At 51.2% G+C, this 20,753-nt stretch overlaps 11 protein-coding genes and 1 pseudogene across 11 annotated transcripts; 6 read left to right on the forward strand and 6 right to left on the reverse strand.

The window, feature by feature from the left end:
* Window positions 1-38: 38 nt before the first annotated feature.
* GL50803_00115742 (VSP) lies at window positions 39-1,814 on the forward strand (the record flags this gene model as incomplete). The annotated part of the gene is made up of 1 exon (XM_001703861.2): window positions 39-1,814. One exon carries the CDS (start codon window positions 39-41, stop codon window positions 1,812-1,814), a length of 1,776 nt encoding a protein of 591 aa, XP_001703913.2.
* A 7-nt stretch (window positions 1,815-1,821) lies between these two features.
* GL50803_0040022 (pVSP) lies at window positions 1,822-2,085 on the forward strand (annotated as a pseudogene; the record flags this gene model as incomplete).
* Window positions 2,086-4,811: 2,726 nt separating this feature from the next.
* Window positions 4,812-7,139, reverse strand: GL50803_0050100 (VSP; the record flags this gene model as incomplete). Its single annotated transcript, XM_001703800.2, has 1 exon — window positions 4,812-7,139. The coding sequence occupies one exon, from the start codon at window positions 7,137-7,139 to the stop codon at window positions 4,812-4,814; it is 2,328 nt and encodes a 775-aa protein (XP_001703852.2).
* A 1,463-nt stretch (window positions 7,140-8,602) lies between these two features.
* Window positions 8,603-10,318, reverse strand: GL50803_0015013 (uncharacterized protein; the record flags this gene model as incomplete). The annotated part of the gene is made up of 1 exon (XM_038045808.1): window positions 8,603-10,318. The coding sequence occupies one exon, from the start codon at window positions 10,316-10,318 to the stop codon at window positions 8,603-8,605; it is 1,716 nt and encodes a 571-aa protein (XP_037902281.1).
* A 157-nt stretch (window positions 10,319-10,475) lies between these two features.
* GL50803_009668 (uncharacterized protein) lies at window positions 10,476-10,961 on the forward strand (the record flags this gene model as incomplete). Its single annotated transcript, XM_001703964.1, has 1 exon — window positions 10,476-10,961. One exon carries the CDS (start codon window positions 10,476-10,478, stop codon window positions 10,959-10,961), a length of 486 nt encoding a protein of 161 aa, XP_001704016.1.
* A 61-nt stretch (window positions 10,962-11,022) lies between these two features.
* GL50803_0023630 (uncharacterized protein) lies at window positions 11,023-12,102 on the forward strand (the record flags this gene model as incomplete). The annotated part of the gene is made up of 1 exon (XM_001703963.1): window positions 11,023-12,102. One exon carries the CDS (start codon window positions 11,023-11,025, stop codon window positions 12,100-12,102), a length of 1,080 nt encoding a protein of 359 aa, XP_001704015.1.
* Window positions 12,103-12,118: 16 nt separating this feature from the next.
* Window positions 12,119-13,255, reverse strand: GL50803_009665 (Kinase, NEK; the record flags this gene model as incomplete). The annotated part of the gene is made up of 1 exon (XM_001703962.1): window positions 12,119-13,255. The coding sequence occupies one exon, from the start codon at window positions 13,253-13,255 to the stop codon at window positions 12,119-12,121; it is 1,137 nt and encodes a 378-aa protein (XP_001704014.1).
* A 152-nt stretch (window positions 13,256-13,407) lies between these two features.
* On the forward strand, window positions 13,408-15,195 carry GL50803_00137706 (Kinase, NEK; the record flags this gene model as incomplete). Its single annotated transcript, XM_001703961.1, has 1 exon — window positions 13,408-15,195. The coding sequence occupies one exon, from the start codon at window positions 13,408-13,410 to the stop codon at window positions 15,193-15,195; it is 1,788 nt and encodes a 595-aa protein (XP_001704013.1).
* Window positions 15,196-15,220: 25 nt separating this feature from the next.
* GL50803_00101994 (uncharacterized protein) lies at window positions 15,221-17,671 on the reverse strand (the record flags this gene model as incomplete). The annotated part of the gene is made up of 1 exon (XM_001703960.2): window positions 15,221-17,671. The coding sequence occupies one exon, from the start codon at window positions 17,669-17,671 to the stop codon at window positions 15,221-15,223; it is 2,451 nt and encodes an 816-aa protein (XP_001704012.2).
* Window positions 17,672-17,826: 155 nt separating this feature from the next.
* Window positions 17,827-18,006, reverse strand: GL50803_009662 (Ferredoxin Fd1, Fd2; the record flags this gene model as incomplete). The annotated part of the gene is made up of 1 exon (XM_001703959.1): window positions 17,827-18,006. The coding sequence occupies one exon, from the start codon at window positions 18,004-18,006 to the stop codon at window positions 17,827-17,829; it is 180 nt and encodes a 59-aa protein (XP_001704011.1).
* A 72-nt stretch (window positions 18,007-18,078) lies between these two features.
* Window positions 18,079-18,798, reverse strand: GL50803_0015011 (uncharacterized protein; the record flags this gene model as incomplete). Its single annotated transcript, XM_001703958.1, has 1 exon — window positions 18,079-18,798. The coding sequence occupies one exon, from the start codon at window positions 18,796-18,798 to the stop codon at window positions 18,079-18,081; it is 720 nt and encodes a 239-aa protein (XP_001704010.1).
* Window positions 18,799-18,934: 136 nt separating this feature from the next.
* On the forward strand, window positions 18,935-20,749 carry GL50803_009659 (uncharacterized protein; the record flags this gene model as incomplete). Its single annotated transcript, XM_001703957.1, has 1 exon — window positions 18,935-20,749. The coding sequence occupies one exon, from the start codon at window positions 18,935-18,937 to the stop codon at window positions 20,747-20,749; it is 1,815 nt and encodes a 604-aa protein (XP_001704009.1).
* Window positions 20,750-20,753: the final 4 nt, after the last annotated feature.

Here is a 20,753-nt window from a genome sequence, read left to right on the forward strand (position 1 = left end):
GAGCTGTCATGGCCTGTGTGACAGAGCGCCGGGCCATAATGTTCTACGCAGTTTTACTGATCGGCCTTGCGCTTCAGCTGGCGACAGAGGAGTGCACACCTGTTTCTTCCGGTGGCCCCAACACTTGCAAGGCCTGTGACGCTGTCATCAACGGCAAGAAGTACTGCTCGCAGTGCAATGATACTGGGAATTCTGATTCCAGTGGCGCCCCGACAGACGGAGTGTGCTCAGCAGACAATAACGAGTGCAGCCAAAAACAAGATGGGAAGTGTACACAGTGCGCTAATAAATCCTTCATGTACAAGGGCGGATGCTACAAGGATAGCCAGGCACCTGGCAACACGATGTGTGAAACAGCAACTGATGGAGTGTGCACGCAGGCTAAGGCTGGGTACTTCCTACCACCCGATGCTGATAGAGATAATGCACACCAATCGGTCATACCATGTGGAGATGACACAGTAGTAACGCTTGGAAATAGCAAACAGTACAAGGGCGTACCGCACTGCACTCAGTGTGAGAAGCCCACAGAGGCAAGTGATACTACTACTGCCAAGGCTGCGACGTGCACGGCTTGTGAGGACGGGTTCTTTGGGGCTACTTGTGAAGCATGCCAAGACGAGAATTGCGCTACGTGTGCCATGACAGGCAATAACAAGTGCAGTAAGTGTAAAGGAACTGGTACTAAGACATATCTGAAAGTGGACGGTGGCAGCACAGGCACGTGCGTCGAAGCATCTGGATGTACAGCTGCTACGTTTCCAAAGGTCGATGAACAACAGGGAAACAAGTGCGCTGCATGTAATAGTGTGCCAGATGGTGGAATCGCTAATTGTGCGACGTGCAGTCTGCTCACTCAAGGATCTAGAGCCGCCCCTTTGGTCACATGCTTGACGTGTGAACAAAATAAGTATCTCACTCCAGAAAAGAATGCGTGCTTAGATACCTGCCCTGCTGGAATGTATGCCGTTAGTGGCGATAGCGGCAATGTTTGTACCCCCTGCCACGAGTCGTGCGCAAGCTGTAGCAATGACGCAGCAACGTCGTGCACGGCCTGCTATCCGGGGCATGTGCTGAGTCGGTCGTCTGGTGACGCAGGAACGTGCATAAAAGAGTGCACGGGAGACTTTATGGCCCACTGCAAGGCCGACGGCTGCTCACTGAACGTCGGAGGCTCGAAGTACTGCGATCAGTGCGAGGAGGGGTACGCCCCAGTCGACGGCGTCTGCACATCCATACCTGCAACAGCGAGAGATGCCTCCGGATGTAAGGCAAGTGGCGGGAAATGCACTGAGTGTGGGGCAAACTACGCTCTGTTATCGGGCGGATGCTACAACACACAGAAGCTTCCTGGTAGCTCTGTGTGTACGGCTGCACAGAATAAGGGACAATGCCAAACGTGTGCCAATGGACAAAGCCCAGCTGGAGGAAAATGTCCGGCGTGTACTGAAGGATGTGTGAAGTGTGCGGGTAGTAAGGAAACCTGCACAGATTGCTTAGCAGGGTATTACAAAGGTGCCGGTGATAAATGCTTCAAATGCACGGATAGTGATAAGGCTAGCTCTAATGCAATAACTGGTGTAGAAAACTGCATAAGCTGTGCCCCGCCAGCTGGTGGCAATGGCCCTGTCACCTGTTACGTAACGCAACAAAAGGCTGACGATGGCACCGGCGGAGATACTGGAGGAGACAGCACGAACAAGAGCGGCCTCTCCACGGGCGCCATCGCGGGGATCTCCGTCGCTGTGGTCGCTGTCGTGGGGGGCCTCGTGGGCTTCCTCTGCTGGTGGTTCCTCTGCCGGGGGAAGGCGTGACTTAGGTAGTGAATGCTGTACAGTGATAGTGATAGTGCTATGTGGTGTGACATGCTCTGTGGGTGACTGCAAGAGCTGTGTGATGGATGATGTGTGTGGGGAGTGCAGCGATGGGTTCAGCATAGAGGGTGGCAGGTGTGTGTCTTCTGGCACCAACAGGAGCGGGCTCAGCGCGGATGCCATCGCGGGGATCTCTGTGGCTGTCGTCGTCGTCGTCGGAGGGCTTGTCGGCTTCCTCTGCTGGTGGTTCGTGTGCAGAGGAAAAGCGTAGATGTACTTAGGTAGTAAATACGTCACTGTATAAGCCTATCACTCCTGTTTCCAGGGCCTCGCCTGTAGGTGCATTCAAGGATCTCACGGGCAATTCTTATTCAATTTCTGGCCGTCCGGAGATGAGGGTTGGTTTTGGATAACATAACGAGAGAGTCCTCTCCAGTGATATATCCAGAGCCTAGCGCCTTCCCCGGTCGCTCCGCAGGGGTGTGCTCAGACCGAATGCGTACTTCGGTCCTTTCGGGGTTCAGGCCTTCTTACGGACTCTCTGGTCCACCAATGGCGCCTCTTCTTGGTCTTCCTTCGTGGCGGGTGAAGCTCCGGTCGCTGTCTTTTTTAGATGCCCCGTCTGTCGGGGGCTGCCATCGGGCTCTCCGCTGGCTGGGCCCCTCGGTGTCCGTCCGGCTGTGGTTCTGGGCAGTGGTCCCACAGTCGCGGTCACGTAGGTCCCAGTGGGCCGGCTGGTGGGTGGGGCGGGGGTATGGGGCGGTGAGGCTGGAGGGGCTCTGGTGGGACCAGGTGGTGGGTGTTCGTATGTGCCCCTGAGCTCCTGATGAGTGGGGTGATCGCAGCTGTGGTGACTGGGGGCTGTCCATCTGTGACTCACCCCTCTGTGTGCTCGTGGTCTGTGAGTGCCTCCACCCAGACAACGCCTCAGGAGCCGTGCACACCGGGACAGAGAGGATGACCAAGGGGGTCAAGCAGCCCCGCTACGAGAGATGAGAGTGCACAGCAACCAGCCTGATCTGCAGGGCTGCTCGAGCGATGTAGTGGTAGACGGCTCCCTCTGACAGCGACCCTGGTGACTGCACTGGCCTGCTCTCGAGGCTGAGTGACAGTGTGCACAGATGGACCTGAGTGCAGGAGGACCATCCACACACGAACAGACTGTGTAGACCCAGAGAGGACTGGAGTCTGCTCGGGACACGCTGACTGTGCCCCCATACGAGAGCACCAGGCAACCACCCGAGCACCCGAGAGGCAACAACAGACACGGGCACCAGAGATCCCCAACCAGATACATTGCTACGCTCATCCACAGGGGCATCAGAGGACCAGGTGGGGTCACCCTCACAGTCAGGGCCTGATAGGAAGCCAGAGGACTCACGCAGCACAGTAGGTCCAAGGGAGGCACACTCCAGGCAGGTGAGCAGTGGCAGAGCCCTGACAGCTGCCAGCCCCCATGACACCCAGGCAGGCACCAGACTCACCGAAGACTCCGCTGGCCTCGACTGTCTTCATTGATGACCCGAGGGGGCAGCAGCCAGAGGAGTGAGGAGGCCTTCGGACGCCACAAGAGGCCCGGCTGTCCAGCAGGCTACGAGGCAGACAGGTGACCTCTGAGCACCACCCAGGCACAGAGCCGACCATCAGAGTGATGCCCGATCACAGAGATGATCACGAGCACCCTCCACTGCACTCTGAGGGGCTGTCAATCATCCCAGCTGCCTCTCATAGCAGACCTCCTTGGGGGCAGTGCAGTGGGTCCCAGCTCATGCAGGAGGGTGCACGCCCCTCGGCATAGGATGCCCCGGCTCTCCCCGAGGGGTCATCAGAGCCACGAGAGGTGTTAAGGTTAGTAGACCACACCGGGAACTCCCGAGGGCACAGCAGGTGATGTTGGGTGATCCTCAGCGTGCTCCTCTCTGATGGTAGAGCATCCTGAGACCAAGGAGGCTCACCTCTGCCTACGGACGACACACAGCGCTCCACAACGAGGACCCACCAGGAGCAGCACAGCTGGTCACGGGGATAGTGCAGCCACCCGGTGCCCCACCGTGTTAGTCTTTTGAGTCATCACACTAGAGGCATGAGAGAACCCCATCCCATCCACAGGCTCATCCACACCCCTGCTGGCCCGAGGTGAACTACCGTCGAGGCACTGGACAGGGCATGCCAGGGGCTCAGCAGATCCACACAGAGCATCAGCACAGAGCATCAGCGAGTAGCAGGAGAGGCTGCGATGGCCTGCCTCAACCCTCACGCACCAGCCAGACAGAGAGGCAGTACTGCCCGAGACAAGGGGCCAAGGGAGGCGCTCAGTCAGGGGGACACGACACGATCGTCGGTGCCTGTGTCTTGGAGTGCAACGAAGGCTGGGGATCAGACACAACCACCTTAGCAAACAGAGCGGGGATCACCCACCACCCCACTGGCCCACTAGACCCAGGGACACATACAAGCACCCCCCACCTCAGCCCCCACCAGGAGCCTACCAGCCTCACCGCCCCATACCCCCGCCCCACCCACCAGCCGGCCCACTGGGACCTACGTGACCGCGACTGTGGGACCACTGCCCAGAACCACAGCCGGACGGACACCGAGGGGCCCAGCCAGCGGAGAGCCCGATGGCAGCCCCCGACAGACGGGGCATCTAAAAAAGACAGCGACCAGAGCTTCACCCACCACGAAGGAAGACCAAGGAGAGGCGCCACTGGTGGACGATGTACATGGTGAGTAAGCGGAATCCCAGGCCGACTGAGCAAGCATTCCCGGGTGTGCACACTCAGCTGAGCACACCCCTGCGGAGCGACCAGGGAAGGTGCCAGGTTTTAGATATACTAAAAGAGAGGAGCTCCTCGTTATATCATCCACAACCAACCTTTGTCTCCGGACACGGCCAAAGGAGCGAGAATTTATTCGTGAGATTTCTGGATCGTACCTACAAGCACCCGGTAGCACATCCATATAAGCTACATAAAGTAACGCGTTTACTACCTAAGTCTACGCCTTCCCCCTGCAGAGGAACCACCAGCAGAGGAAGCCCACGAGACCCCCCACAACGACGATGACTGCGACGGAGATCCCCGCGATGGCGCCAGTGGAGAGCCCGCTCTTGTTCGTGCTACCACCGGCACTGTCACCGTTCATGAGGTAGCAGAGAACGGAGCCAGTACTAGACGATGGAGGAGCGCAGCTCATGCAGCCAGCAACTCCCTTGACACTTCCACTGTTGCTGTCACACGAAGTGCATGGTCCAGCTGCTGATCCGACCATATAGTACCCAGCTGCGCATGACGTACACTGGTCAGAGCTATCTGCAGCTGAACATGTATTACAGGTTGAATGACACGAGGGGCATGCTCCATCATTGGGCCGAAGACTATTAGCACATGTTTCGCACTTACCCCTGCTATCAGCTAATGTGCATATCTGTTTGCCTGGCTGCTTGGTAGTTTCATAGCAGCCGCCTTCCTTGAGGAAGTAGTTAGCGGCGCATTTGATACATGCTCCATTATTCATTTCAGTACAGAAAGCTACTCGTGCGTTACTTGTTGTACAGACCCCGTTCAGAGGAGCCTGATTATCCACTGAGCACTGGGAGCAGTAGTCTGTCCCGCCGATCCTTGCCCCACAGACCTTACATCCGTTCTTGTCCGCCGTACACGCATCCCCGCAGGTGCCCCCTTGCACAGGATCACTACTTTTGTATATTAATGCCTTGCCAGCAGGACAAGCACTACACTGATTGTTGGCTGGCCCAACGCACTCAGCGCACTCAGGGCTGCATGCCTTACACTTCCTGTCAGTATCTCCATAGTATCCGCTGATGGTCGTGCAGTCAGGTATGCACTGGTTTGTTGGAGTGAGATAATTGTTGTCATTACATTCAGTGCAGACCTCTCTGTCAGTCTTCGGGTTATCACAGGCCTTGCAGTTGGGAGTATTGCAGGCCCCTGCCTTCGGAACACACGTGAGCCCGTCCTCTGACGGCTGGTACGTCTCCGTGCACGTGCAGATTCCTCCTGCCTCGTTTGCGTTATCGGGGCACTTCGCTATGCAGCCCTTTCCGTTCGGCTGGACCTTCTGTCCGACCGTCGCACAGCCCGTGCATGTCTGCTCGCCCCCAGGAGGCGTTGCGCACGTGCTACAGCCGGGTATCGGTGGGTCACAGGCCGTTTTCAGGACACACGTGAGCCCGTCCTCTGACGGCTGGTACGTCTCCGTGCACGTGCAGATTCCTCCTGCCTCGTTTGCGTTATCGGGGCACTTCGCTATGCAGCCCTTTCCGTTCGGCTGGACCTTCTGTCCGACCGTCGCACAGCCCGTGCATGTCTGCTCGCCCCCAGGAGGCGTTGCGCACGTGCTACAGCCGGGTATCGGTGGGTCACAGGCCGTTTTCAGGACACACGTGAGCCCGTCCTCTGACGGCTGGTACGTCTCCGTGCACGTGCAGATTCCTCCTGCCTCGTTTGCGTTATCGGGGCACTTCGCTATGCAGCCCTTTCCGTTCGGCTGGACCTTCTGTCCGACCGTCGCACAGCCCGTGCATGTCTGCTCGCCCCCAGGAGGCGTTGCGCACGTGCTACAGCCGGGTATCGGTGGGTCACAGGCCGTTTTCAGGACACACGTGAGCCCGTCCTCTGACGGCTGGTACGTCTCCGTGCACGTGCAGATTCCTCCTGCCTCGTTTGCGTTATCGGGGCACTTCGCTATGCAGCCCTTTCCGTTCGGCTGGACCTTCTGTCCGACCGTCGCACAGCCCGTGCATGTCTGCTCGCCCCCAGGAGGCGTTGCGCACGTGCTACAGCCGGGTATCGGTGGGTCACAGGCCGTTTTCAGGACACACGTGAGCCCGTCCTCTGACGGCTGGTACGTCTCCGTGCACGTGCAGATTCCTCCTGCCTCGTTTGCGTTATCGGGGCACTTCGCTATGCAGCCCTTTCCGTTCGGCTGGACCTTCTGTCCGACCGTCGCACAGCCCGTGCATGTCTGCTCGCCCCCAGGAGGCGTTGCGCACGTGCTACAGCCGGGTATCGGTGGGTCACAGGCCGTTTTCAGGACACACGTGAGCCCGTCCTCTGACGGCTGGTACGTCTCCGTGCACGTGCAGATTCCTCCTGCCTCGTTTGCGTTATCGGGGCACTTCGCTATGCAGCCCTTTCCGTTCGGCTGGACCTTCTGTCCGACCGTCGCACAGCCCGTGCATGTCTGCTCGCCCCCAGGAGGCGTTGCGCACGTGCTACAGCCGGGTATCGGTGGGTCACAGGCCGTTTTCGGGCCGATTCCTGCTAGAACCGTTGTGCACACTAAAAGAATTACTGCCAACATTAAGTTTAAGCTTACGCTCGATTATTATTCTCTTCAATTAAGCTTATAATTAATCCATAAGTTATAGACAAACCACTGTTACCTTTTGATAAATCAATTAGAATGGAAAAGAATAAAATCAAGAGCACACCTACCAGAGGCCGGCTGATAGTGCGGTTCTCCCTGGCTTCAATAGAAACAGGATGAGTGAGGGCTAGACTCAGATCGTGCGTCCCTTGCGGAAACTAATAATTGTTCAGAGATGCATTCCTATACATTGCTGTCAGTATGTTTGTCGACTTTTTTGCAGAGGCAAGGTGTAGATTTAGGTAGTAAATGCGTTAACTGATATGTGCAGATCCCTCTGTGCCCAGCTCGGGCTCCTCAGTAGCATACCTGGATCTGATGGATAGAGAAGCACACCTACTATAAGCATCTCTTGCTGATGGCCTGTAACCACCTTTTACAGTCCAGTGTGCATCCTCTAGTGCTCCACTTCCCCCTGTGGCCAGTGTATCTCTAGGGCGAAGCAGACTCTTTTGAAAAGGTATTGACCTAGCACCATGAAGGAGCGCGGGGCACTGCACTGGGCCCGTACACAGGTCAGAGGCCCGTAGTTGTAGGTCAGCAAGATCCCGGTGCGACGGTCGGGTGCTCGTCCATCAGAGCTCTCAGGATGGTGGCCAGGGGGCAGGAGCGACGCCTTTCTTGTCGGTCGCGACGCTGGTCAGTTGTCGATGCAAAATGTGCAAGGCCCCACAGGCGAGGAGCACAGAAGGGCACAGGGAGCGTAAGGCCACCAGCAACTCGTAACTTTTTATATCTTGGTGGCCGGTCTCAGCACTTCGTAGGTGCAGATATGAGAAGCTGGGCCGAGTGATCTGCTGGTGGAGGGGCCGACACACACTTCTCTAAGGGTTCTGCCATGGGTGACGACGATGGTAGGCCGCACCACTGCAGGACCGACGCACGCCAGAAATAGATGAAAGGCTCGCAAGCAGGTGCAGACTGGAGCGCCAGCCGCTGGCCGGATCACCCGCACAGGCACGCTCTGGTTACTTCAATAGATGGTTCAGTGGCACCTTAACGGAAAACACTGCTGCGCTCCACTTGCTGGCCATTTGAGGCACGCAGGTTCGATTGGTCCCAGGGCCACCGCTAAGCGTGGCATGACAGGCTATCTCCCAACATCGGGCGACGGTAAGACTCACGCCTACTTTTAGCCAACTGAGCTCGAAGCAATCCATGCCCTTGCGGGTCCATACTGGCGTGGTCTGTACAGCTATGCGCAGTGATGCATAACAGACCTCGGAACCGTAGACACCCTGGGCGCGCCCCTTGCTGCGCAGGGCCAGGGACGCCGGGAGGGCTCGGGCCGCCAAATGCCTTGGTTCGCAGTCTTTCGCAGGAAAACCAGCTAGGAAGCGTAACCGCACGCCTCTTCGAGGTGAACGGGAATGGCGCAGCACTGTTCAGATTATAACCTAAAGAGCATGAAAGTGTGTAATCATCTGTAGTTTGTCTGCATCCTTATATGAACAGAAACTTCCAGATTTGGCTATTATGACTTCACTGTCCCCTTCAAAATCCATTTCACGTACATATCCTTTAGCCACGTGAACGGTCGCAATCATGCTAAGCCGCTGAGAAAGGGCATCTTTCATTGTTGCAGTCTTATTTTGGTACTTCCTAGTCATCCTCTTATCATCGCAAGATTGAATCCTCTGAAGCTGGCCGTGGGTATCTACCTCAAACGAATAAATAACACTCCGTGTCTCTGAAAGTGTGTCTTGAGCATCAAGTCCTAGAGAAATTTTCATCGTAAGCCCTAGTGGTGTATTAGGATCCTCTACTTCTACTGTATCTAGTTTTCCATTTTTTGCTTCAGTGGTACAGCTGGCAGAAGCTTTGAAGTCTTCGTCAACTATCTTGAATAAAGGAGTAAGCACCTCTACTGTAGAACCAGATGATGTGCTACTCCAGTCTTCATTTCTCTTGCCTTCTATGGTACTGCCCCCCACTACTGATAGCCTAGTCAATGGATTTTTAGATGTACTAATATTAGTATGGGATTGATATTCTTCACAAACTTTACAAATAAAATCTTTGGTTCGTATTCTGTTAAATTCCCTAAGATTGCTAGCTGTCAAAGTACAGTCATTATATATAGTCCCCGATATAGAATAAAAATATGCTAAAGCGGACCCAACGCAGTCAGTTATACCAGGATTGGTGCACTGATTGGGCTGTGCCAAGGCTATTGGGTCAAGCTTGTACTTAGTGTTGAGAAGAGGGAGCGAATCAAGGAGTTGTAACTTTGATAGATACTGATCTACTAGGTGCTGCCTTTTAGCCGAGATCTTGAGACTGTTGCAAATATGAACAAAGTCGTCCTCGCCGAATGTATTTTTCTTGTTGGTGCGATGGGATTTTTCATAATCTCGAATCTTGTTTTTAACAATCGTGCTTGATATACTATACAAGGCAGTCAGAGCATTACCAAATGCGTCTGCCGACAGACACTGTGAGTAATTTGTGTCATGAAGGTAATACGATAACAGATAAGGAAACCCTCTGATCTTTGGAAGGCGATATAAGAAGTAACATATTTGTACATATACCTCGCACGTGATGACTTCGACGCTCGTGTAAGCATACTCCCAGATGAACCAAATATCTTCAACTGTCGCAGAGAGCTTATAGAGTGTCTCTGTACAGACAACATCGTACTTAGTGAACTGCTTGGCAAGGGCCATGCCCAGTGTACGGCGAGAAATATGTCCATGGCCGTGAAAGTCAAGAAGGTGGAAATCGTGGGCCACTTCTGCTGGCCTAAATGCAAAGAAGCTAAAGTCGGCATAAAGCCCGTCAGTGCCTAGAGAGCCAGATGCACGTGTATGTCCTAGTGCACCACGTTCAGCCCTTCCATTAGATTTCTTGCTGTCATCTTGAGATGTCGATCGAGCTTCCAAACCCTGTATTGAATAGCCTTTTGGGATTAGTGGGAGCACAGCAGTCAATTTTGTGCGAGGTTTATCCTTGGGAGGTTTTCTTTGCAGACATTGTTGTGGGCTATTTTTCTGTTGACTAGAAGACGAAGAAGAAGAGGACAGCTTTCTCTTTAATAGTCGGGCCTTCTGACTAGGCGATAGCATCGCCAAAAACATATCTTCGTCTTGGCGGCTGCCAGCTAAACCCATGGTCGACGCACCAAATGACAATTTTTTGCTTGAAACTGACCTGGTTCCAAAGCTCAATTACGAGATAGAAGCACCCGCTGCCAATGAATACGTGTCCTTCCAAGGCAATGGTCTGAGACAGTAGACTTCAATTCCCAAAATTTTCATTTACCTTTTAATGAGTGGAAACAACCCTCTGAAGAAGCTTGTCACCATCCAAACCACTTTAAAGAAGATTATGATGCGAATAACTAACATAGAAGAGCAGATAGAGCAAGAGGAGCGCGAAAAGGCGCGGTGTATGATAGGGATTACCCGAAGCATTATGAAGAGACATATAGAGCAGAACAAAACTTTGGAGCGTGAGCTAGCAATTCTTATGATGGTGGACGAACGTCTCACAAACCAAGCGAATGCTAATGAAAAACTTAGTAGAGAACTCGTCAGCCTCGTGACGTACTTCAAAGACGCAGTGATCCCAAGAGAGAGGCAGCTGGCTCCTGTGTTCGTGCCGGCCATGACGCCCCAGACCGCCCAGGTGATTCAGAAGGCTCCGGCTCCAAGGCCGCTTTCTCACATTCGGCAGATCACGCATTTGAACAGTTCGGTAGGGTCTTTCATTACAACCACAGCAACGCCTGTTACGAAAGACGTATCAAAGTAATGTCTACCTCTACCGTCATCAAAATCATGGTAGACTTCTTGTAAATTTTACCTTTAATCAAATGGAGAAAGACCGCCTGCAGAATAGGTCGACACCTCATGTGGTCGCTATGAAGCATAGCACAAGTAGCTTGTTTCATGATAGTAAGCGGGCAATCCCTGGACCTCCCAGATCGATTGCTCCCGTTGATCTACAGGCATTGAAGCGGATTGCAAGCAATGCAAGCTCTGCTATTCCACCACCCTTGGACTCCTATGTACCTAAGGCAGAACAAGTGAAGGGCCTGGCTCATATGTGCCCGAAGTTGTTCGAATTGGGCAATCGCTCTGTAGTTCCACTATCTAAGGTGAAGGCTATCCCGGCCTACAAGGGCACCCCATATGACCAGCGAGCAGATGATATTTCTATCTTAGTAGCAATTGCTCATGAGAATCTAAGCTATTATCGAAAAATCAATCTCCTGGTATTAATTCTAAACATGGTCTCTAACGTGTCTCAGTATCTGCACCAATGGATTGCTAACGATTACGCTCACTATATTGAAAAGAAGAAGGCTGGAGACACTTGCATTAAGAGTATCTATGATCCAGCCAAGCAACCAGCAGCTGACCTCATTCGCGACCCGGAGTACTTGCCGGACATGTCAAGGTTTTGCAGTGAACATAGAAAATACAAACCAGAACTGTACAATAGCACGATCTCTATTCTGTCCGACTGCTTCTCTGACGCTGCATCTGAGCCTCCATCAATACTAGAATCGATGGTCAACACGCCCATAGGTTCTTCTGCCACGTCGATCCCCTCTGAAAACTCGTCAATCTCCTCGTTATCAGATCTGTCCACAGCCAGCGTCAGTGCCGAATTGCAGCGACGAAAAGTCATGAGAGAGTCTGTTTCTATGACAACAAGCAGCCTATCCGAGGGGTACAAGCAGATGGAACTAAAAACACTAAAGCAGATACTACAGACTACTTTCAGTTGTCAACGAATAATCCCATTAGTTGATATAGAGAAGCAGCTGAAGCGAAAGCATCCCAAGGTAAACGCTCTTAAGCTACTCAGAGACCTAGCAGACACCACCACCTGCATTACAGTTTCCCAGGGAGATGTATCTATTGATTGGGCTAAAGCAAACTTCTGAAGCGGCATGCGTTATTCTACTTTACGGTAAAAGAGCCTGTATTTAGCCATGAATGTGTAATACATACAACCAGATCCGTGATGTTACTGGCCCCAGTTGAGTCGGGACTGAAGTGTTGGGCCACTGCTGCATGAATACACTCAACGGATGGGTTCTCTAGCACTAGCTTAATGATGCTACGGAGGCTCTTGTCTAGAAGCTCACGTCCTATCACCGTCTGTGCCTTTTGATATAGCTGCTTATATCTGTGTGCTAGTTCTGCCCGTAGTACCTTAGTATATTCAGTATTTAGAACTATTGGCGTAAGGACTCCAGGCTGGCTCATCTTGCCATTTGCAGATTGTCCAGCACTAGCTAGGACACCAAACATGGCGAGTGCTTCTGCTGCATCTGAGCGCCGCTTTTCCTCCTTTTCCAGCATGTTATAGATGGCGTTGCAGAATGGTTTGGAAAACTTTTCCGGAAGAGGGTCGTACTTTCCTTCAACAATCTGCATGGCAACAGATACAATTGTTCGCCCCGTGAAAGGGCGTTTTTGCGCCGCAAGCTCATAGAGTGTCACGCCTAATGACCATATGTCCGATTTTGTGCTATACATATGCTTAGAAATGAGCTCTGGCGAGAGATAGTAGGGGGTTCCGACCAGTGTCGTTGCAAGGGACGACTCTCCAAGGACCTTTGCAATGCCAAAGTCTCCCAGCATCACACGAAACGGGTACTTTCTTTCTTTCGAAGATTCTACAGTGGTCTTTGCGAGGAAGATGTTCGCCGGCTTTACGTCACGATGTATCACATTGTGTGAATGCAAGTATATGAGAGCGTTTAGTATCTGTGTAGCAACATAAGTAATGAACGGCTCATCAAAAGGTTCTGAAGAACTTCTCATAAAGTTTTGGAGATCTCCCTTGTTAGCGTATTCTGTTATGATGTTGAGTGCTCCGTTTTCTAAAAAACTTTGCTTGTAGGAGACTATGTTTGGATGGAAGAGTTGTGATAAGAGATTTGCCTCCCTAAGCGCTCGCTCTCTCTCGGCAGCAGGTAGCTGCGCCAGGGTAAGCTCTTTGATAACGACACTGGCACCAGTCTCAGTATCCTTTGCTAACCATGCAATTCCATAAGCACCTCTACCAAGAATACGATTCTTTATGTACATCAGTAGGGTAGTATGAGTCCTTCGATATTAAATTTAGATTAACGTATGCAGTTACTGGCTACAGTAATATAAAACGTGTTGAGAGAATATTACAGATTTCCAAGTAGCACGTTTATTTGTTCTAGAACACGGTTGGTGTGGGGCAAAAAATAATGAGAGAGCGACTGCACTCCCAGTTCCATAAAAACAGTGTTTATATCCGTAGTAGTCAGCTGGGGGCTGTGTATAAAGCAGAGAGACTGTCGGATGGAGCCACCGTTGCTGTAAAGGAGATTTCTCTGCGGAACATCCCTGATGACCAATATGTGGCTCTGTGCCGTCCGTACGAGCTGTCACGCTACCTTGCTCACCCACACTTACTAGTATACCATGAAGCGTATGTCATTCCTGGAGAGCGCTGCCTTCTCGAGATGGAGCTCTGCGAGAATGGCGCACTTATCGACGTCCTGGATGACCTTTACAAACGGAAAGAGCATCTCGAGGAGTCGTTCGTGTGGGAGATAATTGCACAGATTGCAGATGCTCTTGCCTACCTTCACGACGCTGACAAGCCCCAAGGACCAGTTCTCCACAAGGCTGTCAGAGCCTCGAGCATATTCATTGGGGAGAGCGGTCTAAAGCTAGCAAAGCTAGGCTCAACACGCCACGCATCAGAGCTCACAGTGTTTGGGACCAGGCACAAGCACGATATGTACCTTCCTCCGGAGGCCACAGTGCGGCGAACGCCCACTGATAAATGGGACATCTGGGGCCTTGGCTGCCTCGCAGTTGAGGTGTGCACCCTCGGGACTGTTTATAACGACTCCTCGACAATGCTTAGCAGATTATCATTTGATCTCCGACCTTACTCGAACGCTCTTGCTTTCATGGTGGCGAGTTGCCTCAGTGTGTGTGATAGGGACAGACCATCGGCTGTGGAAATCAAGGGCCATATAGAGATAAAGCGTGCGCTACGCCGCGTCAATCCGTCCAGCGTGACAAAAATTTGCAATCCGGAACTCCGGGCTCCAAACGAACATGGATCTGAAACTGACAGTTTACAAGATGAGTGTGAGGTAGAAACAGACGTAGAAGTTTGTACTGCTGACTTCGACCACAGCATCAGCATGAGCTCGCCCATTGTTGGAGATGGTGTCATAAAAGCATCCCTCGGTGAAGCTAGCCAGTGTTCTCAGGTCGATCTAACTCTATCTCGAGGGTGTGCACACAACGGGCTCATATCTGACGATCTCATGGAGCTTATATTGAACGACAATTCCCACGGTGTATCTGCTCAAATAGACAGGCTCATGAACTGCCTCAAAACAGCCTTAGATGTAGCTGCATTCGAATCTAGGCCAAATGCCCTTCGGATTATTTGTGAAGCAATCTATACAAACGCACTTCCCATACAGATTTCTAAAAGAAAGGGGGAACGTAGTCTTGGGAAGACCCCCTTGATGTTTGCAGCAGAAACAGGTAATACAGAGAAAATTCTACAACACCTTGACCAAACAATGCAGTTATTCTACACCTCTCTTCCTTCTAGATCCGATCAAGGTGTACACCATGGTGTAAGCAATAATAGACATACAGATGAAGTGACAGCGCTGATGATTGCTGCTTCAGCAAACAAAGTTGAAGCTGTAAAGCTTCTCCTCTTGGAAATTGGTGTGCAGAATCAAAATGGGATGACGGCATTGATGTTTGCAGCCATGAACGATAGCGTTGAAGCAGCAAAATACTTAGTTGCCGAAGCGGGGTTTAGAACTGCGGAGGGAAAGACTGCCCTTATGCTTGCAGTTTATAACAATGCAACGGAATGTGTAGAGCTACTCAGGGGGAGAGAAAATCACATCGCCGACAGAGCTGGAAACCGAGCTATAGACTATGTGTACACATCCGGAACGAAGGTCCCTTTATACCATCAAAAGAGAATGGCAAGTATCTTGAACAGTTAACCGAAGTCTGTGACACTTCCGCATATTATGCAGAGAAGTCATAATCATCTAGAGCGTCGTAATCATCATCTAACAAGTCAGATACCGTAAGGTTATCATGCTTAGGAATGAATTCGTTATCAAGAGCCTCTACCTCCTTGTGCTGAATCCGGTATCCGGCATATTGAGATGAGTAAGGTATGGTGATCGCCTTGTTCTCTCTTTCTTCTTCAATATTTTCACCATGCTCTCTTTCATCGGTGAATGTCACACTTTTCTGCCTTACCTGATTTTTTGGTGTGGGTGCCGGTGTAGTCCGTCTGGTAAGCTTGTGTGCGGATGCTTTGTATTCAGAGGAACTCGAGGCTTGTGATGGATGTGCCTTCTCCTCGTTGTGGCTGTTAGCAGTTGGCCTAAGCTCCCTTGAAGGGTTTCTAACGACGGACTTTACGGGATTCTTGTCATTATTGCTTGCATAATCGTCTTCGTGTTGCTCTGAATCAGATTGCATGTTAGATCTTGGTCCTCTCCGATCTTGTTGACTTTGGCGCTTTGCCGATTTATTAGCGCTTCTCTTATTGTAATTTTCTTGATAATTAACCACTGCAATCCTTACTTCGCTGTCCTCGTCGTCATTTTCACTGTGGCAGGAATGGTTATTTGTGTGCACTTGGGCTTTCAAGTCTGGGTCTTGCTGCTCTGGGAGGCTGCTTTTGTACGCTCCACTTCTGCTCTTTGTCTTTACAACGTTGAGTACACCATACCCGACACTTTGAGAGACATCAAGGGGACCCGAAAAGAGGGATTTCAGAAGCTGATGATTCGACACATGAACCTCTTGTGATGCGGAGGAGTCATCAGCGCCCCCAGATGACGCTAGCACAGTAGGCAGGGGCTTTGGCTCAGAGAGACTTTGTTTTGCAGATGTGCGCCGCATGACTCGCCGTATGGGACCTGTTGCTTGCGCACTCTTTCCACGCCCGTTGCTATTGGAGATATTAGTATTGCTTGTACTGCTGTTTAGTGGCGCAATAGCAGAATACTGAGCCTTGCTACTTTTATTGCTCGCAGAGGGCAGTCGTTGATCTGGCTGCTGCTGTGTCTTCAACTGATCTATATTCTGGACTCGAAGTTGGTGCGGACCAACTGCTGCATTTGAAAGGGATTCTTTTACTGCCTTGCTATCGTGCATCTGCTGGTGTTTAAGGTAGTCTAGGCGCTTTTTCTGTCTCTGCTCGTCGGTGAGGTCGTCATCAGGTGATCCGTATGCAAGATCTTCTAACGTCTTAGAAGGTCGCTTGGGAGGATAGTCAGACAGTATGGAGATAGATACCCCGGCTTGGTGGCTTACGTTTGTGCTATCGATAGAGTAGTTTGCCAGTTTCTTGTCCAGTTCAGACAGCTCTCTCTTCAATGCCTCTTCATCATCGGTGCATTTGGCAAGGTTTCGATTCAATTTCACGGTTTCTAGGCCCTCGAATGTCTTTGGTTTCGGGGCTGGCCTTGTTTTGAGCTCTACTTCTTTGTTTTGTAAGATAGGAGATAGTCGCATGATACCATTTGCTAATTGCTCGTGAGCAGACGCAGAGAAAAACATGTGCGTGTGGGCCTGGTCATTCGTTAGATGGGGCTCCAATTGAGCCGAAGAGGTAAGTGCTGGTATAGCAGCTTGAGAGTACCGCTGCAGTCCATTATCATAGACACTATCTGCGTAGTTTGTGTCGTCTTCATCATCAGAAGATTCTGCATATGTTGGAAGTTGGCGAACATCATCAATGGCTCGCTGTAGACCTGCAGCATTATTCGAATTGATGGAAGTAAGGTATTCATCTTCTGGCGGGACTACGGGTGCTGATGTTTTGGCTTTGGCTTGTGAAAGGTTGGCTATGGAGGTATCTGTACTAGAGACACTGAATTCGTTAGCGTGCCGCTTATCGCTACGACGGTCAACTGGTCCACCTTTCATTTTGGAGGGCGGAAGCTTATTCTGAACGGAGCACATGGCAAGCTGATGTGTTTCCGAGACGGCACGATTTTCCTCCAAAACAAACGTCTTTGCGCCCTGGGCTTCTGACTGCAAAAATGGGACACATGAATCCATAAATGCAGTGTTCTGTAGTTTTCCTCTGGCAACTTCTTGATAAACATTGTGTAGTATATTAGTAAACGTTGTCCCTGTGTGGTCAGTTGTTTCGTTTGTGGGTAAGTGCAAATCTGCCGACCTGGCGGATGACCTGAATTCAGCCGAGGGCGCCGGAAGCCGGCTAACCTTGCGTTTCTCTGCCACTTGTCTCGTGTGCGCTATTTTGTACTGCTGCATTCGTTGATGCTCTTGTTCCTCCAGCTGCCTTGTCTGTTCATCATAGCGTTTTATCCTGTCACGAGTCTCCTTAGCAGCGCTGGAAGACGAAGCCGAGGGCGCTGGCTGACGCATACTAGTGGATGGTTTCGAGGCTGATCCATGCGAGTAGCTGTAAGCATACCCGTTCCCGTCCATTAAGGGCGCCCGACTAGCCCTGGGCGGCTCCCTCAGGGCCATGCGGTGATTCTTTTTTGGACTAGCCTACACCCGCAGCCAAAGAGCATAGACAGAGACACGGGTGAGTAGTTGACATTTACTGGGCCTGCAGAGAAGGCAGGCGTAGAGAGTGCTTAAAGGCTCAGGGCGTTCGATGCGCACGCAGAAACACAGGCCCCACACTCTATGCACGCATCTGGACGGGCAACAGATACAACCTTGGCCCCCGATGGAAAATCGAACACGTCTGCAGGGCACACCTCGCAGCACTCCATCGTTGCGCAGCACTTAGCAGCATCAAGCTTGATCGGCATTTTTAAAGTGGAACATCTTCTAGTATTTACGAATGCGGTGGGAAGTCTAAATTTACAACTATCAATGCAGCGTTATACATACGAACGTTGGGCTGGACGGCGAGGACAAAGGAAAAGTCCGATTACACCGTACAATATTAGCACAGTAGTAACGCACACCACTAAGAACATAATTATGGACCCGACGAAGCGAGGCATGTGCTCCGACGAAAGATTGTAAGGGTATGCAAGACAAAGAAACGAAAGGACAACGAGGGAAGCCCACTTGTTGAGCAGCAGAGGGTTCGTGTCCAGGAACTTCCTCATGATTGCAAGGTCTAAGTGGCAGAGGCCAAACAGGATTGTGATGAAGCCGAAGAAGAGTGAGCACATGAGCCAGTAGAACTCAAACCCGCCGTTGTTGATTTTGTAGAAGATAGACAAAATGAACGCAAGACAGGTCAGAAAGTGCGTGATAGAGAACACACACTTTAGTACGGTAGCCCAAGTACCCTTGCTCACAGGGTACGTGTCTGGGATGCGAACGGGAAGACGCGCTTTTGCGTACTCATCATCGTCGTTTCCGAGGTTATCCCTATCAGGAACCGGGGGCTGGGAAGCCCTGAAGTTGTTAACGGCGCTGTTGTCAAGGTTCATCCCGGAGCTCCCGATAGCGTTCCCGGGTTCTGAGGTCTGCCATCCCGGCTGTTGCGCTGGTGCATAGGGATTGCCTGAGGCGATGGGCCCCGGGGCCACCATACCGGCAGGAGCGCCCATACCCATAGTTTGGGGCATGTTGGAGTTGTACTGCATGTCGACAAGAAAAGCCTTTTAAAACTCTATAAAATCTTACAGGATAAGACACGTGACTCTTATCTTTAACATTTCATTTAATTTATCTTAATAACCTTTTCACTGATTTGTCCTTTAATAACTTTATTTTTCGGACATGTCCACTGATAGAGAATGTGCACAATGCAACTGGGTCATGGACAGAGATGACGTAGATCTCACCGTAGCAACCATGGTGAGCGACATCCTTCAGCAGTACTCACGAGATCCTCATAAAACTCACGGTACAAACCGCTCGGGGAGCCCCTGCTCGACTCAGGCGTCTGTTCCTCTATCCGAGATTACTGGCTCAGAAGAAGAAGCCTCTCTCCGGCCCATTGCTCACAGATTAGGAACTGTTCCCCGTCCTGCTTCAATGAATGCAGTTGCAGACGTGAAGACGCGTCTTAAAGAGTATAAGCAAAGGGTCAACCACCTGGAGGCAGAAATTCGCAACCTGGAGCAGACACTCATCGACGAGCGCACCAAAGCATCCGTATATCAAATGGAACAAGAACAGCTTATTGCTACCATGAAGGAGAGCTTTAAGCAAGAGAACTTGAAGCTGCTGGCGTCCAACAAGCAAATTGTAGAGAAGCTCCTTGCAGAAAAAAAGGACCTGGCCGACAAGTATGAGGAGCTGGCCAATGATCTCCACAAAGCCAAGCTTGAGCAGATGGGCAACGTAACGGCTGCCTCTGAAAACGAAATTCTCAAGACGCAGTTAGATAAGCTTAAGCAAGAACACGTGTCACTAAAGGCAACCTTCGATGAGCAACTTGAGAAGGCCAAACACAGAATCCAAGTAACTGAAAGCAAGAAGCGAAAGCAAGCTGTTGAAGAGGCCATAGAGCAGACCAAGCATACGCTAGCATTAGGATTAGAGCCAAAGCTCCAGGAGATGGACCTAGCTCATAAGACAGAGACATTAAAGCTCACAGCTGACCATGAAACAGCTCTCCGACGGCAAAAGCAAGACCTGACTCTTCAGCACGAAGAAGCCTTGGCAAAGCAGCGTACAGAAATTATGAAGCAAACAGCAGAGGAAATCGATCAACTCCGCGAAGAGATGCAACAGAAAATCAAACGAGTCAAGGCAGAGTTACAGCATGAACACAGCCTAGAACTAGAGACCATCAAAAAGAAACTGCAAATGGAGCACGATGTGTCTGTCAGCACAGAGCTTACCAAGATGCGCGGCCTTCTCAACGAAAAAACATTAGAATGCGACATACTCAATGACAAATTGCAAAAGTTGAGTGCAGAAGCTCAGAAATCTATAGAGCAGCTCAAGCTAAGCTACATATCTGAGGTAGACAAGTACAGAGTTGCCTATGCAAATGAGGTTTCAGTGATTAAAACGCAGTACAAGGAGCTAGCAAGAACACTCTGGTTGCAGAGTAAGCCAGAGATGGTGGAGCAGGTAAGGACGGAGCGCGATAAGATTCTCAAGTCCATGGCAAAGACATGGGATGAGAAGATCGAAGCAGCTCGGCTGCAAGAGCGCACGGTGGTGACTGAAAAGGAGGCTGAGATAGCTACAAAGGACGCGAGGATTAAAGACTTGCAGCTACAACTTCTCAACGCTGAGGTAGAAACGAGCAAATGTAATGCAGAGCGGGAGGCTTTAACTGGTAGAATTTCTCACCTTGTTAATGAAAAGGATTCTTTCATGACTAGGCAATCCTATAGTTATGCTAGGCTGCAGATGAGTGTGGAGGACTATCGCTGTCGAGCAATTCGCCAGCAAACCAGACGGCGCGACTTCGAGGCCAAGATTAAGAACAAGGTGCAGGAGAAGCTTCTGGCCATTGCTCAGGAGAAAGACACTCTAATAGCACAACTCACTGAAGCCCTGGAACTAGAACAGCAGCGCTCCGCCGAGTATGTCGCACAGCTTGCTCAGCTGCAGGAGCTGACAAATGCCGAGTGATAGA

The sequence above is a fragment of the Giardia intestinalis genome, chromosome 5, assembly GCF_000002435.2.
Source record: "Giardia intestinalis strain WB C6 chromosome 5, whole genome shotgun sequence".
NCBI classification, from domain to species: domain Eukaryota; phylum Fornicata; order Diplomonadida; family Hexamitidae; genus Giardia; species Giardia duodenalis.